Source organism: Athene noctua, chromosome 1, assembly GCF_965140245.1.
Source record: "Athene noctua chromosome 1, bAthNoc1.hap1.1, whole genome shotgun sequence".
NCBI lineage: Eukaryota > Metazoa > Chordata > Aves > Strigiformes > Strigidae > Athene > Athene noctua.
Window position 1 is genome coordinate 73,715,390 of NC_134037.1, and position 27,791 is coordinate 73,743,180.

The 27,791-nt window shown below is 39.6% G+C and overlaps 1 protein-coding gene across 4 annotated transcripts; it reads left to right on the forward strand.

The window, feature by feature from the left end:
- The first annotated feature begins 5 nt into the window (after positions 1 to 5).
- Positions 6 to 25,582, forward strand: LATS1 (large tumor suppressor kinase 1). 4 transcript variants are annotated; one of them, XM_074896572.1, is made up of 8 exons: positions 6 to 343; positions 4,762 to 5,270; positions 10,112 to 10,262; positions 12,103 to 13,631; positions 18,277 to 18,859; positions 19,886 to 20,068; positions 20,289 to 20,395; positions 21,378 to 25,582. In XM_074896572.1, exons 2-8 carry the CDS (start codon positions 4,920 to 4,922, stop codon positions 21,891 to 21,893), a joined length of 3,420 nt encoding a protein of 1,139 aa, XP_074752673.1. In that variant the 5' UTR covers positions 6 to 343; positions 4,762 to 4,919; the 3' UTR covers positions 21,894 to 25,582. The 4 variants fall into 4 exon arrangements, with proteins under 4 accessions (XP_074752673.1, XP_074752674.1, XP_074752675.1 ...); XM_074896573.1 differs by having other exon boundaries at positions 12,106 to 13,631; XM_074896574.1 differs by having other exon boundaries at positions 10,112 to 10,247.
- Positions 25,583 to 27,791: the final 2,209 nt, after the last annotated feature.

Below are 27,791 nucleotides of genomic sequence, written 5' to 3' on the forward strand. Positions count from 1 at the left end.
ACAGCACAGCACGGTGCCGGGCCGGACGAGCTGCCCCCGGGGGCGGGCGGCGGCCGCCGCGCTCCATCCGGGTCGGGGCGGCGGGGCTAGCGCCGGGCGCGCAAGGCAGGCCGGGAGCTGCCCATATCCGGGAAGCCCTCCGCGGCGCAGACACCGACAAAATGGCGGCGCCGAACTGAGAGGCCCGTGGCGGCGGCGGCGGACGCTGGCGGAGGGACCGAGGAGCCGCTGCCGGCATCGCGGAAGGCCGCGGCCGTCGTCGCCGCGCGGGGCGGGGCCGAGCCGAGCTCCGTGCGCCCACGCCCGGGCCCGGGGCGCTGCCGCCGCCGCCTTCTCGCCGCAGGTTGGTCCGCTGCGCCGCGGTGGCGAAGGGGGGGCGGCGGCGGGTTGGGGGCGACGGCCCGAGGCGCGGCCGCAGCGCGGGTCGATAACGAGCCCTCTGGCACGGCCGACGGGGGTTGGGAGGGGGGGGTCCCGGGCCCTTTTCTCCCCGTCGGGAGCGGGAGGGACGCAGCCGCGGGAGACAGTGCCGTCTCCGGTCCCCGCCGGGGCTTGGCCTTCCTCAGGAGGGGCGGCGGGTTCGGTTGGCGCCGTTGTGCCGCCGCCGGCCGAGGGTCCGGGTCGGGCCTCCCCCGCGGCGGTGCTTGGCTCCTGCGCGGGGTTGAGGGACCGGCGGCGCGGGGGGACCGGCGCTGCCCAAGGCCGCCCTCGGGTCGCGGCCTGGGGCCCGCTGGGCGGCAGGAGCGCGGGTGTCCCGGCGTCGAGGCAGAGTCGGGGGACCGGCGGCTGTCGTATGCTCAGCGCTCGTTCCGGCGCCGAGGCCTCCAGCGCCGGGTGCTGCCTCAAGCGCTGGGCCCTGCTGCGCCGAAGGGATCGCCTCCGTGGCCGTGACGCTGTGGTCCTCAGGTGGCTGTGCTCCGGTGGCCGTAAAGGTCCCTCGTGCGTGCTCTCGACATCGCTGCTGCTGCTGCCGAGGCCAGCTAAGGCCACATCTGTCGGTATGGAGAGCTGTGTCCCGCTCAGGGAGACAGCAGGGTGTAAGAATGGAAACAAGCAGAGCAGATGCACGATGTTCCCAGTGTTCAGCTTGCCTCTGGGCATTTCCCGATCAGTCTTCCCTGTCAGTATGTTGCTGTCTTTATTTGTTAATTGTAGGGTCCATTTTTTTCCTCATCATATGGAAACATTTAGCACTGGAAATTAATCCTTTGTGAAACGGCTTTATGGCTCAATGACCTGTTATCTGAAGAACAGTTTCCTTTTGATGGTTTCAACCAAGCAAACTTAGTTTTACATCTAAAAAATAATTTATCCTCATATTTTGAAAAAGGAAAAAAATTTTTTTTGACTCCTTTAAGAAGCGGAGAACTTCATCAGCACAAGTAGCTGCATTAACAAACAGGTTTATAGTTTATATTTAATGAACAAAGGTGCAAGGGGGAATAGACATCAGTTCCCTTGGATACAGTTTGTGTTTGCTAGTTAGATGTATGTAGTTGAGATAGGTTTCTTACTGAGCAGTCAAAACTTTCTTGCTTTAAGATGTGTGCAAATGTCTGTCTGAATTTTGAGGTTCATGTGTAAAGCAAGGTGAACTTTAGTAATACTTCGTTTCTTATACTTCATTAAACTGGAGGACTAATTTAATTTGGTTTCAGAGCAATTAAGACTGTAGTTTCATGTATCAAACCGCTGTTAACCATCACTGCTGCCAAAAGAAACAACTCGCCCACCAAAAAGTTACTATTCATCTGGGTATGTTCCTTAGCTTGATTCGTTCTGTGTGGCCATACAAACAGTTATGCTGGAGCTAGGAAGTGGTGGGAGATAAGTGGACTGGACAGTTTACATTGGTAAAGCTCTGTTTCTGCTAAAAACTTATGTTAAAGTGCAGCTTTATTTCTCAAGACTGCTTAGTCTGTATCCTGTTAAACTGCAGTTGCCAGCAAAATAATAGCTATCAAACACTTACTGACATCATTGTTTTAAAGTTCTCAAAGCACTTCAGAAAGAAATACAGTTCTCTCAGTTTTGCACCTAAAGAAGTTAGAACACAAGCTGTTTTGGGGGTTTTTTTCCCCCCCCTAGGTCATAGGCTCTAGGTCTCCTGACTTATGGTTTAAGTGTCCTGTTAATTTAACCGTGATTTTTCTTAGAGGTGTTACATTTGTTTATCTTAACTAGCTGTGGTGTAACCATAAAGTGAATATTGAAATACCAGGTGAAATTATGGTAAAATTCATAGGTGCAAAACAGCTGTTTTCTCCAGAATTCCAGGCCTTTGGAACTTGTTAAAAGGAATAACTTAGGTAAGGACATTTTTTTTCCTTCCCTCATTGGTATATGTGTGACACAAGATCAATATCAACTATTCCATCTAGTTAACCTGCCAGTGGTGAACGAGTCATTACTCCTAATTTTGACTGAATTTGAACACGTAATCTAGATTGCTAAACCTCAGAGATACTTGGCCTTGTCCTGTATTTTGGGATGGGTTTATGGTAGAGGTTTCACTTTTCCAGAGGTGATGGTTTTTTCAAGTGTTATTAGCATATATCCTCACACTTGTATATCCAACACGTGTGGTTTTTTGAAGCAGGTCTCTTGGAAAGAAAAGGAACATCCATAGCAAAACTAGTAAAATGCTCTAAATATAGTTACTCTGTTTTCTTTGGAAAAAGTGTTTTTGGCAATGTATTTTCAACATGGTCTTAAATATGGCATGTTTTGAAAATGATTTTGAAGGTGGTCAAAATTAAATTGCATTTTGATTGCTCTCATGCCGTACTTTCTGCTGAATCTAGATTTCTTAATACTTTGAACAAAATTTCAGTGTATTATTAAAATTCACTTACATGTCTGATGATCTTTTCTTTATTCAGTGAGCACCGAAGAATTATATGCTACTAGACTGTAGGAAAAAACTTTAATAGAACTACCAAATTACATTTATTTAAGGTTTCAAACCTATCACAGGGCAAAGAAAACTTGTGGGTGCAGTTGTAGCAACTAAGAAATAATGTAATTTCTCTAATGGAACTATCTAAATCTTAAGTGGCTCTCCGAAGAGAATGACATTAATTGGGTGTCCCTTGTGTTTCTTTTCACAGTCCTTATTTATGTAGTACTTCAGATTTTCAGGTTTTATTTGTATATGGGTAAGCATCTGTATTTAACTCATATAATTTGCATGTGTATATTAGAGAGTTTTTTTCCTATTAACTTATTGTTGTATTCTTCCTTAATCACTGAATCATTAATTTGTTTGTGACAGTGCAAATATTGTAGAAGTGAAACTTGGATGAAGAAAGAGTGACTTTTATGTAGACTGTGTAAAACTTAGACACCTGTTTAGTTCATGTCTAATATGAGAAACACTTACCTGCACGCTACTTCTTTAAGAGACAAAAGATGCTTGCGGACATCTGAATCCTCAAAACAAACTAGGAATGCAAATTTTAAACACTTTGAAACAAGAAAATAAGAACATTTTCAGTATTGCTACTGTTGGATGTTGTATTATAGTAAAGGAACAGTGTGAGTTGAACTTTATCATTCTTCTAGTTGCCTGTGAAGAAAAGACAGTGCTAAAATATGTAACTTTTGTATCTTGTGCAGTCTTACTAATTGATCTTCCCCTGTGGATCAGCAATGACTGCCAAAGTTTTGTTTCATGATACTCTAAAGAGGCAAATGCTCTCTAACTTCTTCAGTGTTTCACCGAAGTTGCTCCATCCTTTGCCATACCAGTTACAGTGCTACAATACTATCCAGTGCACAGCACCAGTGCAGAGTTTTGAGTTCTCTGCAGACAGAGGCTTCTTTCCCTGATGAGTCAGTGCCTTCAAAATGCAAACGGTTTTTATTTGTTTTTGGCAGAAAGTTCTGTTTCCCTTACCAAATATCACAGCTATGTTCTCAGTGAATTTGATGCTTGAGTTGTTACACAGTTTTACAGTAAAGAAGTCTGACTAAATTTTCTTTGTTTTTCCCCTCTCTTCTCATCTTCCCTTATGTAAAATAAATTTTCAAATTGCTTACCTATTGATGAAGGCTGGTTCAGGGAGACTTGAACTGAAAGACTGTGGCAGCCTTAGAAAACTGAACCCTTAAGCAGGTTTAACTGGCAGATGATACAAGAAATCATGAAGGTGTGTGTGATGAGCTAGGCGAGTGTTTACTTTTTACATATGTGAGTACTAAAGAATCAATAAAATCATGGTAATTGTATATTCTCACTGGTGTACTTTATACTTAGTTCCATCTATTTGTGGAGCCTGATCTCAGAACTGTTGAACAGCTAGGGTACTTGGTCCCTATCCTGACTAACTGGGTAGTAGAATTGGCACCTTCAGCTATAAAAGTGTTGTTGGTGAAAACGTAGCTGATGAATGGAGACAGCACCCAGCAGAGAGGGAAGGCAAAGCAGCAGTGATGGAGTAGCACACACAGCAGTTCATATCTCCTCTTGAAAGCCTTGCCCACCACACTGAGTTCCTCTTTACTCTATCCACATCCTTTGCAATTCGGGACTGTTCCCACTTGAGGCACTTAAAACTTTTTTTTTTTGTTAATGGACTGTTAGAAGCCCAACATGGTCTGTAATTCAGGTTGAGAAAGACTGCCTGAAGAAGTTGCTTAGCATGGTTTTAATAACTGTGAAGGCAGTGCTGCATGTGAACGTTTTACTGCCACCAGTGCTACATTGTAAACTTTTTCACTGCTGTACATATAATGGAGTTTGTTTTGTTTTGTTGACAGGATAGCAGGTTTGGGTTGTGACAAACTCCGGCACTACAGGAATCACAGTTTCACAGTGAAGAGGCACTGCTTTCACAAGTTCTGAAACTACCAACCAGTCTTCCTTGAATTTTGGTGTTTGCGAGTCCTTGGTGGAGGTTGCATATATACATGTTTTCATGAAGAGAAGTGAGAAGCCAGAAGGTTATAGACAGATGAGGCCTAAGACTTTCCCTGCCAGTAACTATACTGGCAGCAGCCAGCAGATGCTACAGGAAATACGAGAGAGCCTCAGGAATTTACCGAAACCATCAGATGCTGCTAAAGCTGATCACAGCATGGGCAAAATGTTATCTGAAGATCCTAGACAAGGCCGAAATCCCCCCAAATTTGTAACATATCATAAAGTTTTGCAGGAGATAAGAAACTCACTTCTGCCTTTTGCAAACGAAACAACCTCAGCTGTCAAAGGAACGTCAGAAGTTAATCGACAAATGCTGCAAGATTTACAAGCTGCTGGCTTTGATGAGGTAAATTTTTTATTTTCAAGATTTGGTGTTCTGTTAACTATAAACTATTACTAAATGTTAGCTGGGGTGTTGATCATGGAATGTTTGAACAGCATACGGTAAGCGAAATAGTTTCTTCAAAATCTGGTAGGTTTCTAATACGATGTAGTGAAACTGGTAATAATGGGGAATGAAGAAGAAGGATAGAAGGTTTTAAAGAGGCTTGGCTTTTGTTCCTTGGTTGATTTGTTCTTTAAGCGTCTTGTGCAGTTTGTTTTTATGTGGTAGGTTGTTTTAATTATTTATATTGTTTAAGGCAGTGAGAACTGGACTCTAGAACATGGATTTTGCCTCTGATACTCAACAGAGTTTTGCATTATGTTTAATTAAAATATATTGATAAAATATGGTCATTCTAAATTGAAAGGCAATACCAGGTATTTCAGATATGAATTTTAGTGAGCTTTTTCCATCAGTGGCTTATAGAAGCTCCAGCTTTTTGGAGAAAGAAATTTGGCTATCCTTACTTTATGCACTTTATCAGATACAGATAAAATAACAAGGTACATGACAAAGACAGTTGCAGAGTGTCTTTTTTGCAGTACACTCTCAAGACAAAACTGTCAAGCCTCTTGAAAATCTTGGACATAAGTAATTATTCTGCTGTTATTTTCATTATAAGAACAGGGAACTAAATATAATTGTTCAATTTATTTTTTAAATTATTGACTGAATTTATTTCCATTCATTCGTTTTAATAAGTGAAAGGAGTCTAAAAAGTGGTTTCTAGGAATAAATTAATACACTTACAGCTCCTGTGTTTTTACTGGGATTTGCACATCAAAGTAAATTACACCTGTTTTCTCTGTAAACTTGAGTACAAAAGCAGGTTTAAATAAAAAAAGCTAGCAAACCATTCATCTTTTCAAAGGAAAAGAGGCCCAGTGCCACAACAGGGATTGCCTTTACAGGTGTGCACTACTTGTAGTAGTGACCAGCTCACGAGATCTGCTGGCTGTGATGCTTTGGTATTTACAGAGAGATCTACCTCTACCAGGGGTAAGCCTCTCCAAAACAGCCAGCTGGCTTTTCCTCAACACTGGCCCAGTGTCAGGTGCCGATAATAGTTTTTTATGTTCCTTTTGCTTGCTCAGATAGACAGTCTGGGCTGTGTTTTCAGTAAGAATGGAACAATCTTATAACAATGGTATTTTAATAATTTGTTCCTGCTCTGTGGTTTGTTGCTCAGGTTGTTTTTTTGGATGTGAGAACTGATGTACTTTTTAAAAAAGAAAACACATTTTTGCAGATTAAACCTGCAGTCATTTTTGTCAGCTGAAGAATGGTATATGGCTGAAAAATAAACTATAAAGGTATCTTAAGTTCATAATTTTTGTTGGATCCTTTGTAACTTGAAGCCTTTTGCTCCTGCCCTTTGTTCTTGGATACAACTGGGAATTCCCAGGACACTGGTGGTTATATTGACCTTTTTTCAGGCACAGTGCCAGCATAAGATGTTTCTGCCATGTGTTAGCCCACGGTTGTGTTGCCACCATAGTCCATATGTCATTGGCCTGTGAACACCAGCAGGGACAGATACAGCTGAAGTAGGAGAGCTTTTTTTCTTGGTGGGGGGTATTTGAGACAGCAAGCAGGAATGAAATGAGCATGTATTTTGAGCTGGGATTGTTTTATGGACTGGATCATAGCTGGGGTGTGTTGTCCAGCTGTAAGCAGCATATTTTTACCTTTTTTAAAACATATTTTATTTATATTGAATGTCATAAATGTTCTGGTTATTACCCCCTATCCCTCAAGTAGTAAATAGTATTCAGGGTTAAAGCTGAAGAGATAGAGAGGTGTATGTGTGTGTGTGTGTGTGTATGTATATATATATATATATATATATATATATATATATATAGTGTGTATGTAGCTAGTAATACGTATATGTATAATAATTATGGTAGAATGCTGTTTATTGTGTTTGTTTTTTTTTTAAATAAAGCACCCTAAATAGCTACAGGAAATCTCTCTTGCTTATTAGGATTCAAGGGCAGTCCTCATGTTGTGTTTGAGGGGATGCTCTTCAAGTCATTGAATACTTCATGTCACGTAGGTGACCAAGGTTTTTGTTCTTCAGCTATAGGGCAGAGAGGTCCTTTGGCTCTTACTCAGGTCCTCTGGTTAGTGAAGAGGGAACTATTATTTCATCTTTTAAAATATTGCTGGTTCTGTATTTTGAGATTCTCTGTGTCTTTATGCCTCAGTGATGTGAACTTTTAGGTTTAGGCTTATATACTGTAGAATTACTCATCTAAAAAGACGGTAGATTTGGTTTTGAAATGGATTAAGAAGAAAATTGAGTGGGATCATAGAATCATTCAGGTTGAAAAAGACCCTTGGGATCATCAAGTCCAACCATCAGCCTTACTCTACAAAGTTCTCCTCTACACCATATCCCCCAGCATCTCATCTAAACAACCCTAAAACACATCCAGGGATGGTGACTCCACCACCTCCCTGGGCAGCCTATTCCACTGTCTGACCACTTTCTATGAAAATTTTTTTCCTCTTGTCCAGTCTAAACGACCCCTGTTGGAGTTTAAAGCCATTCCCCCTTGTTCTGTCACTAATGACCTGTGAGAAGAGACCAGCACCAACCTCTCTACAATGTCCTTTCAGGTAGCTGTAGAGTGATGAGGTCTCCCCTCAGCCTTCTCTTCCTCAAACTGAACAGTCCCAGCTCCTTCAATCTCTCCTCATAGCATTTGTTCTCCAGGCCCTTCCCCAGCTTCATTGCCCTCCTCTGCACTCGCTCCAGCACCTCAATACCTCTCTCATTGAGGTGCCCAAAACTGGACAGAATACTCCAGGTGTGGCCTCACCAGTGCAGAGTACAGGGGGACTATCGCCTCCCTACTTCTGCTGGTCACACTATTTCTAATACAAGCCAGGATGCCATTGGCTTTCTTGTTCCCCTGGGCACACTGCCGGCTCGTGTTCAGCTGCTTGTCAATTAGAACACCCAGATCCTTCTCTTCCAGACAGCTCTCCAGCCACACCTCCCCAAGCCTGTAGCCATGCATGGGGTGGTTGTGGCCCAAGTGCAGGACCTGGCACTTGCCTTGTTGAAGCTCATCCCGTTAACATTGGCCTACCGATTCAATCTATCTAAGTCTCTCTGTAGTGCCTCTCTTATCTTCATGCAGATTGACACTCCCACTTAAGTTGGTGTCATCTGCGAATTTACTGATAATACACTCTCTGTCCTTATCAAGATGGGCTGCCCAGGGAGGTGGTAGAGTCCCCATCCCTGGAGGTGTTTAAGAGTCGGGTAGACTTAGCGCTGAGGGACATGGTGTAGTTGGGAACTGTCAGTGCTAGGTTAACGGTTGGACTGGATGATCTTCAAGGTCCTTTCCAACCTAATTGATTCGGTGATTCTGTGAAGATAAATAAAGCTGTTGAACAGAAATGATCCCAACACCGAGCCCTGAGGAACACCGCTTGTGACCAGCTGCCAGCTGGATTTAGCTCCATTGACCATCACTCTCTGGGACCGTCAAATAAATGATGGATCCTATAAAAGTATATTGAAATTAGAAATTAAATACTCTGGACAACCTAACCTGTTTGTATCATGAACAAATAGTGTACTGGTGCTGAAAATGTACTTTGCAACAGATCAGTCTTGTTTATAATAGTAGAAGTGTTTCAGATAACTGTCTCATGAAGGAGCTATGAGATCAGAAGTTGTATCTGCTTTTATGACTATGTCCGCTGGTCTGCAAGCATTGTAACAACCTTATTATACATATTTTTTAAATTTTAAAATAATTTAAGATTCTGCTTTGTTCACTGAATTTAATTACGGTTTCTGAAGGCTATGTGTAATTTTGTATGTTTGTAGTGTTAAAAATGTACACAGGCATTGTGAAAGAATAAATGTGAGTTTGACTTTGAAATGGATGCTTCCTTTCTGAGCCCTCTGATTTTTCCATTGATTTAGTAGGAGGTGAATACTGTCATATATAGGTAACCTGTTCAAACATAATGTGAACTGAAATGATTGCTTTGATACAATAAAGTATGGCCATAACAAATCACTAAAGACAGTGTGCTTAATTATAGGGAGTTATGCTGTGGATTTATTTCAGACTTGTTGAGTCAGCTGCACAAATCCCGTGCAGTATAACTGGGAGAGCAGTGCCTGACTTTTAACCATCTCTGAAATTCTGCCTCTATTGCTTGACCTTGATCTCATTCAAGTCAATGGAAGAACCCACTGGTCCATAATATATTTTCCGCTGACCAAGCTGGGATTGTCCATCAAGTCAAAACTTGTGTTTGGATCTCTAAGATCACAGAGCCTACATCTACCCCAAAAATAATAGAATTCTGCCAATAATGTTGCCCTCATCAGGAAGAATTTTTTAGGGAGAAACTAATGGATATTTGTTAGTAAAAAGTCATGCTGAGTTGAAGGAAAATGAGCAAAACCGTAAGTTCTGAATTTCACATTAGGGTATCTTTCATAGAATAGGTTGGAAGGGATCTCTGGTCATCATGTTACTGTTACCTGGGTAGTGTGTTTCAGTGCGTACAAGCAACCTGGTTGTATGAATAGCAAAGTAACACAATTTACATCAAAGTAGGGTGCTTCAACTTTTTTTCCTGAAGATCCAGACTGTATTAGTATTTCGATGGATCTGTTGTGGAGAAAACATTTTAAAATTAGTTTTAAATTGAGAGAAATCCGTTATGCAGTTTGGTAAAATTACTGGAGGGTATTTGGATAAATAACCGTGACTTTTGGTACTTTCTTGTAATCTGTTTTTTGTATATAATTTTCTTTTTAGGATATGGTTATACAGGCTCTTAGGCAAACTAACAACCGTAGTATAGAAGCTGCAATTGAATTTATAAGTAAAATGAGCTACCAGGACCCTCGTCGGGAACAGATGGTTGCAGCAGCAGCAAGACCTGTAAATGCAGGTATGAAACCACCAGGTAGGTGTATCCATGGTAACTCAGTAACTCACTGAGTGTATTCTTATAGATGAAAAATAGAAAATATTTTTCCTCCTTCGTATGCTTACAGTGGAACAGAGAAGATGTTGAGATACATTTTTTTGCTTTTAAAAATAGCATGTAAAGTATAAAATGTATTCTTCTGAAAGATAGGTGCATTTGACGTGAATTTCTTAAATGTTTCTTTTTATAACTGTATGGTTTTAGTACTCTCTGTAAGTATTTTATACAAAGAATGGCATTCAGATCTCATTCTAGTAATATTTGTCCCTCATTGGTGTGATGCCCATGTTTTGTTCTCAGTGTCAGGTGCCATTTAGAAGTCATTGGTGAGCACTGAAATCTTATTTTCACACACTCTCCCACACAGCAGCACTATGTATGTGTACTTTTGTGTGTGTGTAAATATATATATATATCAATCATATGGCTACAATATTTGTATTTTAGGATGTCCTGTTTCAGGAGTGCTCTCTCTGCTTAATTTTCTGATTGGTTCCAGATTTTGCTTGTATGGTTTTAAAGGCAGACTTCATGTTTTTATAGAAGTTAGGGGGCTGTAGCTTTAGTAGCAATAGAGTCAGAATTTTGCTACTTGATATTATTGCTCTCTTAACATCTGCAAGCACATTTTTAATGCATCTTGATGTTTTCTTTTTTACCAGGTTTTAGTAGCACACACCTAAACAAACTGTAACTGTCATGTGCAGCAGAAATACTGAACTTATATCTGACTGAAATTGAGTGTTGAGCTGCTAACTCTATAGAGATACATTTTAAATTGACATAAGTATGAGGGAAAACTAGTAGTCAAGAGTGGCGAAGTACAGTATTATTTTCAGCTGGTCTGTGAAGCAGGGTCGGTTGGTGCTTGTATGAAGCTGCTAGCTAAATGCCACCATTTAGCCATGACTTTCCGTGTTACTTGCAAAGATACAGTAATTAACACATTCTTTTACTGAAGATGCAGTGACTTTCAGCAGTTACATACAGTACTGTATGTGTTTACAAGTAGCGCAGTAATGACATTGTAAAAAGCACAATGAGACTGCATACACTATCAGTTCCTTGCATACTGTTTTGTTTATATGATGCAAAATAACATCAGTAAATATATTGTAGAGTTCAGCTCAAAGTTCTGCTTTCATACCATTTTAATTCTTGCCTATATACAACACTTTTACCCATAAAAACATGACTTAGTCTTTATGGGTAAAAGGAAAATTTCAAAAGGAAATTGAAGGACTTAATCAAACTTCACATGCAAGGAATGTAACAACTTTGGATGAACTGTATACATACAAGAGTGTAAGTGGACTGTTTGATTCTACAATGTTCAGTTAAATTTTAGTTTAAGAACATTTATTAGAAGTATTAAACTGGAAGGAATAGCAACATGGCTAAACCTGTTTTTCTGTGCTATTGCATTTTTACGTTTGTACTGAACATCTCTTCTGAGAGTTGCATGTATGGATGATTAAAATTATGTAATATGCCTAATAATTTTGCATATTACCATTTTTTCAATTAAAAATTGAGTGCATCTGTAACTGAAGCAAAATGCATCTTCAGAAAAGTGATTTCTAAAAACTCTGCTACTATAGTTTCATTGCATTTTTTTGCTCTTCTACTGTGTGCTGAGCATGCTGTGTATTACTAGATAGAGATAAATTTTTCATGTGAAGTACGGTGGATTATGCTGTGTCAGAGAATTCCCATCCTATTTCTGGAGTAATTAATTCATAAGAATAAAATATTCAAAGCAGTAAATAGAAATACTTTCCAATAATATAAATGCTGTGTTTTCTTCTTGTAAAAGCAGGGACCGTACAGCAATCAGTTAACCGCAAGCAGAGCTGGAAGGGTTCTAAGGAGTCCTTGGTTCCTCAGAGGCACGGCCCTTCCCTGGGAGATGGTGTAGTTTATCGCTCAGAGAGCCCCAGCTCTCAGCCTGATGTAGGAAGGCCATTATCTGGATCTGGCATTGCAGCGTTTGCGCAGGCTCATCCTGGCAATGGACAAAGAGTGAATCCCCCGCCTCTACCACAGATAAGGAGTGTCACTCCTCCTCCTCCACCTCCTCGAGGACAGACACCCCCTCCGAGGGGAACTACTCCTCCACCTCCTTCCTGGGAACCAAACTCTCAGACAAAGCGTTACTCTGGAAACATGGAATATGTGATCTCCCGTATTTCTCCAGTGCCACCAGGAGCGTGGCAGGATGGTTACCCACCTCCACCTATGAATCCTTCACCCATAAATTCTTCCACACAGGCTCAGAGAGGCATGAGCACTGTCCCCATTGGCAGGCAACCAATAATCATGCAGAGTTCTGCCAACAGCAAATTTAGTTTTCCCTCAGGAAGAGCCGGAATGCAAAATGGGAATTGTCAGGCAGAATTCATAGTTCACCAGAATGTGGTGTCTGGCAACTCAGTGAGTCGCCAACCACCCCCATACCCCATGAATCCAACTAACAGGCAAAGTCCCACAGCACTGCAGATGCAGGCAGGAGGATCTGCTCCTCCTTCAGCATACACCAATGGGAATCTTCCCCAGGCAATAATGGTGCCAAATAGAAATAGTCACAACATGGAACTTTATAATACAAATGTGGCTGGAATACCCGCATCCTGGTCACAACCTTCCCCTGTGCAACCGCAGTCATCCCCTGGCAATGGGCATGACATGCCTACGTGGCAGCCCAATCTTCCCGTACGCTCTAATTCTTTCAACAACCATCATGGGAGCAGGCAGAGTCACTCTAGCAGCTCACAGCCGTCGGCTACAACAGTAACAGCGATAACGCCAGCTCCCATTCAGCAACCAGTAAAAAGTATGCGTGTGTTAAAACCAGAGCTACAGACTGCCTTAGCGCCCACTCACCCTTCCTGGATGCCACAACCAGTGCAGACTGTTCAGACCATTCCCTTCTCTGAGAGTCCATCTACAAATATGGCAGTTATGTCTCCTGTTGCAGAGGCTCCAAATTACCAGGGTCCCCCACCACCTTACCCAAAACACTTGCTGCACCAGAATCCCTCTGTCAATCTGTATGAAACAGGACCCAAACTCAACAAGGAGGAACCACCTATTTTATCCAAGGAGGATGAGAATGAAAAGAATTATGAATGTGTTGATTCAACAGATAAAGAAAAGAAACAAATTACAACATCACCTGTTCCTGTTAGGAAAAACAAGAAAGATGAAGAAAGAAGAGAGTCTCGCATTCAAAGCTATTCCCCTCAAGCCTTTAAATTCTTCATGGAGCAACATGTGGAGAATATACTCAAGTCACATCAGCAGCGTTTGCATCGGAAAAAACAACTAGAGAATGAAATGATGCGGGTAAACTCTTTCTTCCTTCTAAATCTATGACTAGAACTCTTCCTGTATGAATTTTAAGAAATATGTCTTAATTGTAGAATGTTTAAATAGTACAGATAAATAGAACATTGTGGTATTGAAGTCTATTTGTAGTTTTTGTGTTTGAGATGTGGCAAGTTCTTAATTGCTTTGTTTATGTACTTCATTGTCATCTTAGAAATTGGGGTTTTTAAGTAAGATTTTTGCATGTCTAAATGTAGTTCATCTGGCTTATGTATGATAAGGCAGGAGAAGTAAAGTCATTGCAGGAACTGTAATTTAACTCGATGACTCATAGTGTAGTTCTGTTTAATCCTGATTTTTTTAGTTATATGCAGTATTTTAATGATTTTAAAATATTTATTAAATAAACATTGCAGGTACAAGCAAAGCAGGGACAAGTGGTGGGATGGTTAGTTTATGTAGTCACCCGAACAGTGATACCTTTTATGTTCTACAGTTTGTTTCCATCAGCAACAGGGTTTTTTAAGTTCAAATCAAAAAAATAAATATTTAAAAGTTAAACTTTTAGAATGCCTAAAGCTGCTTAAGTATTTTATAATCCAGTCTGTAAGGATATCTGTTTAAATAAAGGGTAATTGAATGTGGTCATAAAAACTAGACATCAGCAAAAACATGTAAAATCAGCTTCTTCATGCCTACATGAAATCAGTGGTCTGTTTCTGGGATTTCACTGTTCTACTAAACCAAATAAAAAGGGTAAAAACTGGAGCTGATATATGCATATGTCATTTCAAAAGAGAAAATAGTGAGAAGTAGTGAAATTAAGATTTGCAGAAATGGAAATTCGAGATGTATTACTTGTATATATTTCTTAACAATTGTAGCTGAAAATTTGACATAAGTATGGTGTACCTTTTTAAATTTATTCTATGTGGCTTATGCCACTTTCTTGAACTGCTGTTTTTTAATTCCATGTTTTCTTACTCTTTGAATGTAAGCTGTAGTGTTTTGTAAGTGTTTGCTTAATCATAAATATGTAAATGTTAGCAAGATTTCTTCCTGGAACTCTTTCTAGATCTTTATTCTTAGTCTTCTCTCTTTCCTTTTCACTTCCACTAACAGCTGATTTAAACTGTTAAGGTGTGGGAAGCTTTCCTGAACTCTGTAGCCTACATCCCTGTGTAGACAAGTAAGATTCTGGAGCAATAGTATTTATTAAGAATAGCATGATCCCTCTTTAGAGGGCTTTGCATGCAATCCTGCATCAAAATTAAGCATGAATTTATTTTGACTATTTTTGAGTACATAAATGTAAGATTACAATTAATGTTGATTTGCAAACTTCACTTTCCCTTCTTACTGTGTTGTGTTCCATAGTATCACAAGCATAAGTATTACTTATATGAAAACACTGATACAACTTTTCTGGATATTTTCCTTCTGCATTTAAAGCACCCCAGTAAATGCCTTTTCTTATATGAAATGCAATTTTTAATAATTATACTAGATTTAAAACTGGGATGTTTAATTACAGTGTGAAGGGTGGAAAATGGGATATTATGCTGCATCAGACATCTCTTTTTTCGTAAGGGTATGGGAGAGGAATCCCACAACAATGAGGTATATTTTGGGTCTTCATGAGAGGAGAAAGGGAAACTAGGTCATTACTTATTTTCAGGAAGTTTAAGAGGATTAAACAAGTATTAAATCCCTTCTTTTCTCCCCTTTGGAAGAAATTTTGAAAGAAAAAACAAAAAAAACCCAGAAGTCATCCCTACAGAAATGCCTGCCTTCACAGGATGCTGTATTTCTGGAATAGGTGACATGTTTCTATGCTGTTTCAGAGGGAATAGAGTGGAGCTGTCTCAAAAATACTTAGTTTAGATGTGTGAATCTGGCCAGGAATTGTGCTAGATGTCTTTTGTCACAAAGAGAAATTTAAGTGATAATTTAAGGCACAGCAAGATGAGAAGGGAGCAAAATGAGAGCAAATTGGGTGGTATCATAGAGCAATTCAGGAAGCTCTCATGTCCGACATTGACTAGAAATAATTGGAAGTATATGTGCATGAGTGTGTTAGCTGACAGAGTTGGTTAATTTTTGGTAAATGCTGTAGCTGAGGAGAGCTCTAGGGAAAATACAGCAATGCAGAGAGCGACTAGTTTGTGATGAACATCTGTTTTGTGGATAGTTTAGGAAAGAGCGAAGATGGATTGAGGGAGGAGATGTCAAATTGTGTTACTTCGGCTGTTTTTATTTTTGTTTTTTTACAGCAATACTGTTAGGTTGCATCATCTAGAGAGCAGGTGCTAGAAGGTAAAGGTAGAAGGTTTTGGGAGATTATTTGTATGTCTCACAGTGATTAATTACTGTACTGCATCTCACTCCTCCTAGGGTTTTGTTGCCATCTAGATTTATATTCTTTGCCAGTTTCTAACTGATCAGTGGGGTTCAGTTTGTGTGCAGGTAGGGCTGTACTGAAGGAGACTTCATGGGTCAGATGGGACTTGAGAAGATGAATCTGTTGTCTGAACTTTAACAGTGTCAGGACTTCATATGTCTTCTTGACATTTGTAAGTCTTCAAAAAGTCTTCCCTTCTGCATTGAAGTGTGCCTTAAGCATGTTAATTCACAGAAATTATAAGATGTTTCTGTCCTGGAAAACAGTCCCCAGGTATTCCTGCAGTAATGTGCTGAGAAAGGTTCAGTTCCCTACTCTGAATCAAGAAATTGTCTGTCCCACATCCAGTCTTTAAACTACTGCTACCCAGTCCTAACTACTGCTGTCTGATAATGACAAAAAATTTTGTCTCAAATTTGAGACAGCCTTCCCCCTTTAAGTCTTCCTGAATTGATATTCCTTGTGAAGTTTGTTTGGGTAGACAAGTATTTTGTATGCATTTTGCTATTTGCATCTCCTTTGGATCCGTTTTTGTTGTGATGCCTGTAAGAAATTTTCTGTGTTCTAATAGTATTTTCTTTAATAGGTGACATAAAGTATTCTGAAGGCATTTTTAAGATACTGAATGATATCTAATTGATCTTTTATCTCGCCTTTTTTCTCAGTCATGTCTATTATATTTTGTGTCAAGTTATGTTGTAAGTTAGGCAAAGTAGAAGTTGTTTATTAACATGTGATTTATACAGGTCTAGACTAGTGGTCCCCTAATCCTTATGATGGTCCTGAGTACTGTTATGCAGACAGTGTCTTAAACATTTGAAGTATTAAGGAGATTGAAACAGCAAGATTTGTTATCAAGAATTTGCAAGATGTGACAATAAGAAACTGAAAGCTTCTAGAATAGTGCTTGAATAATAGTTGTGATGTTTGCAAGGATTCAGTTGGGCCACGTTCAATTTTATGATCAGAATGTCCAGGAAAAAATAAGTGAATATACTGTAGGTTGAACTTGGAAATCCTTGCTGTAGGATGGTGATTTCAAGCCAGATAAGCAGATAAAATAATTGAGATGGTGTGAAAAAGGGAACGTAAAAGATTTTGAAAATGCTGACAAAAAAAAACAAAAGAAGGAATGAATATCAAGCTATGTGGGGGTAGTGTCATGGAGAAAAGAACATAAAAGATGAAGAAAAATTCTGCTGACATTAAAACCAAAAAGAAGGGATATTCTGATTCCAGGGCTTGAAATTTGCCAAGAAAAATGGCACTGGAATTGAATGGCACTTTAAAGGAATTGAAGCCAGCAAAAATACCCTAGGAGGAACACAGGTTAGAATACAAGAATGGTCAGTGTGGTTCTTGTAGATGAGGGTTTCCATGCTGCAGGTGATGAGTTGTGTGGTCTGAGTGTTTCAGCTGTCAGAATGTTAGTGGTGTTGGCCAGAACACCAGGGATGTTCATTCAAGATAGGGGCATGTTCCTGGGAGCCAAGAACTGACACAGTGTGGAGGAGTGAGCCCCTTCACAGAAATTCCTCTGCTCTGGTTGGTAGGTAGGGTGGAGAGAGATTGAGAGAGTGACTGAGATCCTGTTAGAAAGAGGTGGGTTATGTGATAGGAGGAAAGATTGTGTCTTGGTTTGTGGCAGAGGCACGTGCTTGGTGTGGGTGGACAGTAGGAAAGAGTACAGTGTGTATCTGGTTTGTGTAGCTACACAGGGAAGCGTGAGAGTGTCGCATGCTGCCTCCCACAACTGGAACTCTACTGACGTAGTGAGGAAGTTTAGTGACTTCTGCTCTAGCTAGTCTAGAGAGTGGAAACCTTGCCCATGGCAGCTCCTCGGTTAGCCCTCGGTGACTTACTGCTCCTAGGCATGTCTTGGCTGCCTTCAGCTCTGCAGAGAATCAGGGAGACAGTTGATGCACACTGTTACTCAGATAAGTATTATTTGCAGTGGTTTTTATCAGTAGTTTGTAAATTACCCTTTCTCTCCTTGAGAACATACTCCCTTCTTAAGAAGCTTCTGGTGCATGGCACCTCGTGCATTTTGCTGTTGAAAGTAGTCACGTTTTGTTTTGTATCACTCCTATATGTTTTCATAGAATCCTAATGTGTAAATGAAAACAAAACCCCTTTAAATGTTATTTCCTATGCTGTATACAAGTATTTGGTTTGCTTTGCCTAAGCCCTGTAATTATAAGACGATCACCAAGAATTAAGATTACTGTTCACTCTTCACATTTAATTCTGTTTGCTGTACAGGTTGGATTGTCACCAGAAGCCAGAGATCAAATGAGGAAAATGTTGTGCCAGAAAGAGTCTAATTATATTCGGCTAAGAAGAGCTAAAATGGACAAGTCAATGTTTGTAAAAATTAAAACCCTGGGAGTTGGTGCATTTGGAGAAGTTTGCCTAGCAAGAAAAGTGGATACTAATGCCTTATATGCAACAAAAACTCTGAGGAAAAAAGATGTCTTGCTTAGAAATCAAGTTGCTCATGTTAAAGCTGAACGAGATATCCTTGCAGAAGCTGATAATGAATGGGTGGTTCGCCTGTACTATTCATTCCAAGATAAGGACAATTTGTACTTTGTAATGGACTACATTCCAGGAGGTGATATGATGAGTCTCCTAATTAGAATGGGTGTCTTTCCAGAAAATCTGGCACGGTTCTACACAGCAGAACTGACCTGCGCAGTTGAAAGTGTTCATAAAATGGGCTTCATCCACAGAGATATTAAACCTGATAATATCTTGATAGATCGCGATGGTCATATTAAACTGACTGACTTCGGGCTCTGTACAGGGTTTCGATGGACCCACGATTCAAAATACTACCAGAGTGGTAAGAGAAATATAAAAGGTTTCTTTGCTAGTTTGTTGACATGTCGTTCTTTGCAAGGAACTTAATAAATGATTAGAAAGATGACTGTGCCGTTTCCTTTCTGAATAATAACGCATCTAACAATATGTCTGCACACCACTCAGATTACAGAAAGCAGTGTTTAGTTAGGGGGAGTTTGTAAGTGTGAGCATTGATTCCTTAAGGGAGAAGGAATGAACTGTGCTGCTGTAAGTGTGTCCCATTAGTGGCTTCTGAAATTTGGAGAGGGAAAATCACAGTGGTAGTGAGATAATTACATAGACAACAGCCCTAGCTGTTTTGAAGATAGGTCTGATGTTTTAAATGTAATTGTTCTTGAAACCTTTCCCCAAGTTCTGAGTGTCTCATGTACTTCCTTTTAATGTAGCCTATTGATTTCTGACAAAGGTTTAAGTAAGCTTTTAAAAATTCTACTGGACTTAAAACAACAGGTTAAAAAAAAAAGGGTAGAGAAAAAAGAATTCACAGTTCTGAGAGTAATAAAATACAGATTTTGTAATAACATTTTCAGAAATAAAAACATGCCTTCATAACCATTTTTAAATTACTTTTGACTCGTTTTTATCAAAATATCATGTATCTTAGGCCAGACTGTTACAGTCTCTGGAGAGAACTTGAAGGTTTAAAGTCCCATTTTATTTTTTGATGCTTTAAATATTGTTTTTTTTCCTGTTTACATAAGAGCAAGAACAATATATACCCCTTGTGTGGTTAAGGAAAGACTGAGAAAATATCAAACCCAATACTTTCTCATAGTTATGTCAAAAATGAACATAAAAACAGTGTCCTCAAAAGTTGGTACTTGATATCATAATCAAAAAGTCAGAATCCTGATGTTGATGACAGTTTTAGCTCTCAAATTGAGTGCTGAAATTGAAACAGATTCTGTCTTACAACAAGAAATGTTAACAAATAAAGAAAATTTCATACTAGATAAGAACTAACGTTATCTTTCTCAACTTTGGCATCTTTCTTATTCCATCATAGGTGATCACGCACGTCAAGACAGTATGGATTTCAGTAACGAATGGGGTGACCCAGCAAATTGCAGGTGTGGAGATCGGCTGAAACCACTTGAACGTAGGGCTGCACGCCAGCACCAGCGCTGTCTGGCCCATTCCCTTGTTGGCACACCCAATTACATTGCACCAGAAGTGTTGTTACGAACAGGTAATGCATTTTTGCCCTGTAATCTCACTGCAAAGTAACTGATATTCAGGCAGCTTGCTTCACCTTCCTTACACTGCCACTTTTGACAAAAAAGAAATAGTTGTTAATATGGAAATCTTAAGTATTGAGTAGAAATCTCTTGTGAACCTTTTTTCTTCTTAGAAATACAAAATTAAAATTATACTAAGCCTTTGACTACCTTGTTTTGACTTCTTTTCAGGTTACACACAGTTGTGTGACTGGTGGAGTGTTGGGGTAATTCTCTTTGAAATGTTAGTGGGGCAGCCTCCATTCCTGGCACAGACACCACTGGAAACACAAATGAAGGTAACTTTGAAAGTCTGGTATTAACAGTCTGAAAAAAGCAGGCTTGAAATTTACATAGTCTTTCTAATTTTTAATGGAATCAAAGGTGATCTCCGAGAGTGCTGCTCTATCCAAACATTTTATAAACCAACAACATTGTAAACTTTACATTACTGTGGCGATGCACTTAATTTTTAAAGGGACTTCAAGGATCATGTTTGTATGTTTTTCACCTGGTCATACAGTAAACTTGCCAACTAAAAATCACGTTTCAGATCTCAGCCATTCCCTTTCACTTCTTGCACCTGTTCCAGTTATTATTTCCACTTTCTTTTCTTTTCTTCCAGCATCTGGGTGTTCTTTTCCCACCACTTGGCTTCCATGCCTGCTTCCCTGCAGAGGATTTCCTTTGGTGATACATGTGCAGGGGCTCAGCATGCAAAGGTGAAGGAGCAGCAAATGACTGTGGCTGCTTGGGGTTCCTGGCAGCTCAGAGCCATTGGTCCCTTCCTTCCTGAGCCCCAGCTATTTCAGAGAAACCACCAGGGCAATCTTAATGCAGGTGTCATTTTTGCAAAACTGCATTCAGCTTGCAAGATGAGTTTAAAAAAATTTAAAATCTGTTAATCTTTCCGGTGCATCAAATAAATAAAAATTTGTCTCTCCTTCTTTTTAAGATTGCAAGCCATGTGCCTAATCTCAGGTCCAGGTGCTGGATTTTATGGTATCTTTGTTGGTTTATAGCAGGGTTATTCCATGCCAGACTCTAGTTTAGATTTGGAGTGTGAATAAACTTTACTTGGATTTTTTCAGACTTCCAGACAAAACATTCCTTGTATTTCTGAAAGAGCAGCTTCTCATTTTCCCCTCTCTAGTGTGTAAACACTTAGATGTGTTGAATGATTGCTTTGTGACTGTTTGGTTTTTTTGTTTTCATTAATTTTCACTGCTTTTTTCTTTTTATGAAACTATAAATAGAATAACACCTCTTTTTGCTTTAAAGGTTATCAACTGGCAAACTGCACTTCATATTCCACCTCAAGCTAAATTGACTCCAGAGGCCTCTGACCTTATTATTAAACTCTGCCGAGGGCCAGAAGATCGTTTAGGCAAAAATGGTGCAGATGAAATAAAAGCTCATCCATTTTTTAAAACAATTGATTTTTCAAGCGATCTACGTCGGCAGTCTGCTTTCTACATTCCCAAAATTGCTCATCCTACAGACACATCAAACTTTGATCCAGTTGATCCTGATAAATTGTGGAGTGATGATGATAAGGAAGGGAACAGAAATGATACGCTTAATGGGTGGTACAAAAATGGAAAACATCCTGAACATGCTTTTTATGAGTTCACTTTCCGAAGGTTTTTTGATGACAATGGCTACCCATACAACAATCCAAAGCCCATTGAGTATGAGTATGGTGGTTCCCAGAACTCAGAACAGCAGTCAGATGATGATGATGATGATGAACAGGCAGGTAGAGGAGTTCAGAATCGTGACCTGGTTTATGTTTAGTAGAGGAATAAATATTAAAAACTAACTAAACTTACTTTGCAGCTGCAATTTTTGAAGTGTCTCTTCTCTTAAGAGAATGGAGAGAAGATTGCTAGGGTAAATACATGCACAATTTTATTTTTTTTTTAAACACTAAGAAAATTGTCTCTTCTCCTTCCCTCTCTGTACATTTTGTTTCCTGAGAATACAGGGAAATCCTTTTCAAATATTAATTTATTCCAGCATTGTTAATTCTTTAATTTAGAAGAGATTTGATGTTAGGTGAAGAAAAAAATCACTTGAATTTTATTATTGTTTCTCTGTACTCTAAGTACTCAAAATAGGAAATAGTGATTTCTGGGTTGGTTTTTTTTTTTTTTCCTATGATGATGCCTGGTATCTATTTGTACATATACTGAATAGTTTTAGAAAACAAATCTCAGCTTCAGAATTTTTAATGGCAGTTTTTTCCTTGCGTTGACCAAATATAAAACCTACTTTACACTAATAAAACACTCTGATACATTTCTGAGGAGGGGGAAAAAAAAAAGGCTGCTGTACCCTCACTTCTCACTGTATTTAGCCTAATTATTCACAGTGTTGGAAAAACTGAGCCATTGATCTGGTGAAATGTTTCCAGATGCTGTGGTAGTGGCCTAGTTCTCAGCTTTGGAACAAGAAAGTGTCAGTGTTGGCTGTAGTATGATTGTGAAGTAATAAAGCATTAGAACTAGTATTTTATTAAATAGGAATTGAATTTGACATTAGTAACACTGTAGCAGGTGGCTGATACTCTCAAAACAGAAGGACTGCTCACTGAGAAATAACTTGATTGTCTCCTGTCATCAGTTCTCCTCTAGTTATTAGAGGAAAATAAGCCTTAGGAAAAACACTTTCTGAAATCTAGTTTAATTTTCCGACTGCAACCAAACTGTAAAGTGTGTACAGTTCTGCTTTAGTTGGAATTTTTAGTTTGAAAAATAAATTTTAGAGTAGTTTATTATGTGTTTGAGATGGTAATGGGAAAATATTATAAATTATGGCTCTTGAGACTGTTGTTGTGGAGACCAATTTCACTTGGCTTTAACAGTTTTTCTCCTAGTTACACAGACAGGAGAAATGTTGTGCACCAGCCCGAGCCGTCAGTACAGTTTCAGCGGTCCGTCTTTCACAGCCCAATTCAGAACAGAGTTAGTACCTTAAGAGTTGTGTCTGCTGCCTCCTGCATTACTGTTTTCATAATTCCCTGCAAGAGGTGAGCAGGCATCCCCTTGGGTCTCATGCTGGATAGGTTCTAAGCCTGTTGAGGTTTCTGGCAACAGGAAGGAGAGGGAAACCCTCTAAGCAGCTTCCCTGGGACAAGACCAGGAGTTACAGGTGAGAGGCAGAAGGAAATATGTTTTTTATCTCTTCCTCTCCTCCATTCTCCTGAAGCTAACGCAGTTGTAAAGAAAATGCACTATTTTTAGTAAACTGTCATGTCTTTTAAAACATTCCCTTCTCCTTGGAATTGAATTCCAATGAATAATCTTAATAATGTGCCTGTAAGCATTACTGCTTTCTTAAATTATTATTTGTGCCATTGCACTGGCATTGTGACTATCTAAGTATCATGAAACTGGTATTCATAGCTGTTCCCGCAGCAAAAGTCAGTTACTAGTTTACTTTTGTCACCAAGGTGGTTTAAGGAATTCTTGTGCGCTTCCAGCCATTTGTTCCCTTTTTGTGCTCCAGTTCAGTGTCTATCTCTGTGCCAGTGCGGCTGTCTGTAGTGCTGTGCTAATTACTGGATCAGTGAAAAAAAACTGCTTGGTGTTTAGTATTTGGAGGTTTGTTTCTTGTAAGCATGTTCCAGTGATCCAGTTTCCAGTGTGGTCCAAAAAATGATTTATATTGGCGTAACCAAGGAAGGAGCGAACTGACGTAAAGAGGGTCGGCAGCGGGAAAACTTCTTAAACAGGCTTGGTCACAAGAGGGAACATTTGTGGAAGTTCACCCCCCTACTGTGAAGTGCTTATGGGTAGAAGATGGTTATGAAAAACTGTTTCCTTAAGCAAGTAGTTACTTTCTATAATGAAAATGGGTTTGTAGCTTAATAAAACAATTCGTGTTCTGTCTGCCTGTTCCACAGCTGTTAAAATAGCTTTTAAGATTCATTTCATTTAGCTTAAATATTATAAAGTGGCTGCAGTGTGTAACTACTCCATTTTATATATTATGTAAAAAAGATTGTTTTCCATGTAAATAAACTTCAAAGATTATCCTCCTTCATAGTTAGTATCCCAGTAAAACTGGTCTACTTGTCTTGGAGTAAAGTATAATATATTACTGGTTAAAGGTAATTTAACCAAGCCTGCCTTACCATTTGTGAAGTGTGCAGAGAAAATAATGTCAATTCTTCATTAAACTGACTGTTTAAATTGCCTTTTTATCTGAGTATATTTCTCCTCTGCCTACATTGTATTATAGTATATTCCCATTTAACACTATAACTGGTCTTTAGCCAATATGTTGGGGGGAAAAAAAAAAAAAAGGAAAAGAAAAAAGGGTCCTGTAAAGGCAGCACAGTTTTACACAAGTAAAAACGATTGCTTGTAGTAAAGGAAATCACTGATTCAAGGACATGTGCAAATACTGAAATATTAAATATTACCATTTTTAAACAAATATAGGAAGAGCTCACATCTTTAGAATTTGGTAGATGCTTCTGGCATTTTCTGTTATCTTGTGTTAGAAGTTGTAATATACCTTGTTTGAATTTTGCCACCTATATGCTGCAGTATTATGTATTGCAAAATGCAGTGTGTTACAGTACAAGTTCTCTGAGAAAGTTAGTTGTACATAACTGTTGTCACAACTCTCCAATGTGCTATGCCTTACCCATGTTTTGAAACTTCATGTTTCATATATAGATTCAGAGTCCATTGAGATTCTACGTAGCTGCTGCTTAAAACATGGGTGTTTCACTGGTGACCTGTGATGGGGATTGGTTTGTACAGGCAGTTGAGAAGAGAGGCTCCTAACCAGCAGCTGTCGAATTCTGCAGTAAGTTTTAGTTCAGGTTACATTCACTTTGTAAAGCATGGAAACAAATTTCTCTTTTATGTGCCCTTGTATACATATTAATTGTATTTATAAAATGTTCTATAATCCTATAACTATACTGTAAATACTATTTGATACTCAGTGGCATTCTATCCTAGGGCAGGCCCTCTTGCTGTATCTTTTCTATCCTCGATTTGTAATAGAATATATAGAATATATGGCTAGAAAGTCTCTTTGAGACTGACATATCTTCTGCTGTTGCAAAGCTGTGAGTGGGAATGATTTATTTAGACTCCTTTCAATATTATTCAGCTAATAGGCAGTGCAGTGGGTGAGTTCTTAGATGATGCTGCTGTCACCCAAGATACAATTAGGCTTTGGTTTCAGATGTCTTTTGTGTTTCAGATCAGACGTTTAATCTGTTTGTTTTAATTCAGCCAAAGCAAAAAGATAATAAATTGGGTCAATGTCATAGTAAAATGTTTGAATGCCTTAAGATGCTCTTGATAAAGGCACTATTCAAGTTTACTGAGTTATATATATCTATATAGATATAGATATATTCCATGTGTGTATATGTGTATATAATGTCTTTTTTGTATTATAAATATCCTTCTGACTGTCAGTTCTTTTGAATCCTCCAATTAAATACATAGACCACCGCACTATTCCGCTTAAGCAAATTATTCATTTATTACGTGCCTAGTTAGTAAACTTAAAAATCTTGCATTACCTCATGGCTGTAGTAAGCTACCCACCAGTCTTTTGAGTATTCTGTACTTGTCTCTGCCACAGCATGGGCATCCCCTTTTGCCAGGTCTCTGCATACCTGTAGTCCAGCTACACATGTGGTATGGGATCTCAGAGCTTACTGTTATGTTTGGCTTTTATAGGGTTACATGGTGGTGGCTTCCACCATAATCTCCACGTCCCCTGATGTTCTTATGAAAAGCATGTGCATTTTTTACGCTGACTTTAGAGCACTGGACCCCTTTGTGCTGGAGAACCAGGTTTCTGGTTTGTCTGTGCCCAGTAGTTGAGGAGCTGAGGCTTCCTTGCCCCTGCGGACTGAACTGTTAGCACAGGTGTGCCTATTTGACCTAGGGGATGTGAGTGGATGGTTGCACTGACACTTAAAAGTTACTTCAGAATTAGAGAAAGAATTCCAGCTTAACTGAATTATTGACTACTGGTAATCAGTGACAAAGATCCCTGAGTTCTAGAAACTGTTTCTGTTTTCTCAGAATCAGTTTCTGTAGTGTAACACCTGCTGGGGTAATAAGAAATACAATGAATCTTCATAAGAAGTGAAAATCAAATTCTTGGTTTGGCTAATCAGTTATGATTAGTGGCCCAAATGCATTTATTTTTCTTTCATTCTCCATCACACCCCTCTCCCAAATCCCCCTTAAACTCCAACAGTTCTACTGATGAACAAAAAATTTGCATATATTTAATACTAGAAATACTATCATACTTAGCTGTCATTTCATGTTTGTAACCTGTTCTCAAAAGCATACATTTTGATGTTCGAGAGTTCAGTTTATTGGTGCTCTCTCCCTGTCCTCTGCTGCCTTGCTCATCAAAATAATTACATCTTATTTATTATGCATAATTATGTATCATGAAGCAATTCCTTAAGAGAGATATGACAACATATCACAGCTTTCACATTTATTAGGAGGAAAAAGTGTCTTTGAGAAAGTCCTTTAAGTGCACATCTCAAACTGCTGATGCAGAAACCAGTATGTTATTGCAGAGCCTACGTTATATCCTGATTTTTCTGCCTTTAGTTTGGGGGAGGGGCCGGGTGGAAGTACAGCACCATTTTTCATTCATCAGCCGCCTACAAAGGAAAGATGGTTAATCCCTCCAGCTCTCATCAACCAAGTGATGTGATACAATAACACTTAGAATTTTAGAGATGCATCAACAGCTGTCTTTAACTTAGAGCTAAAGTAATGCAGAAGTACCTGTTTGAAATTCACTCATTAAAGGGAGAGACTAAAATTTTCAATTTTAACAGTGTTAAATGGGTAAAATTATATGAGCAAAAGGGTAAGAATGGTTGTGATAAAGGACTACATCATGCTGCAGGTCTGCTGAGTTCACCCTAATGGACTATCATAAGGCAGCTGCATGGTGCCAAACATTTAGATCCTATTTGTTGCTAGGCAGCTGAGTCCATTCAGGTTATCACTCTGTTAGGGACACCGTATTAAAGGACAGTTTCCCGTGCCTTACTGATCTTGGCATACAGTTTTCCACAGTCTTGTGTAGTACATGATGAGTTTTCTTTCCCGGAACAACACTCTTTATAACAGTTTAAAGAGCTGGAGACAGTCTCAAACCAATGAATGTGTGGATTAAAATGGATACGTGCTATTCACTAGGCAAAACCCATCTCTGTGAATCACGGAAGGTAAATAGCAGAATGAAGCCCTTCTTTGCTGATTGATCCTACTTCAGCTCAGCCTGCTGACGGTCAGGGCGGGCCCGGTCTGCGTTGGTAGCACCTGATCCCTCACTCTGCTGCATCCCTCCTTGGAGGTCTAAAACTTGTTGGGTTTTTTTCCCTTGCTCTCATGTGCTGGTGTCAGGTTTCACCTATGGCAACCCCCGCCCAACTCTCCACCCCGTTTCCTCTGTTTAATACATTTAAAAAGCGAACATTTCACAACAACGTTTCTATTATGACTGGAATTCCCAAGATGGCCGCAGTATCTTCCCGCTGTCCTTATTCTTTCAATACCTGCGGGAAGAAATTTAATTCCCCCTTTAAAAAAAAAAAAAAAAAACCAAAAACAACAACCTATGGGCCCGTTCCCCTCAAACCGCTGCCGCGCGTTTTCAAACGGTCGCGGCGGGGCGGGG

What these genes read in the sequence shown, in the direction of transcription:
- LATS1 (XM_074896572.1), top strand. Translation starts at nt 4,920, where the DNA reads ATGAAGAGAAGTGAGAAGCCAGAAGGTTATAGACAGATGAGGCCTAAG. An exon ending in TTCAAAATACTACCAGAGTG is followed by an intron (nt 18,860 to 19,885) that starts GTAAGAGAAATA and finishes ATTCCATCATAG; the next exon opens with GTGATCACGCACGTCAAGAC. An exon ending in CACTGGAAACACAAATGAAG is followed by an intron (nt 20,396 to 21,377) that starts GTAACTTTGAAA and finishes TTTGCTTTAAAG; the next exon opens with GTTATCAACTGGCAAACTGC.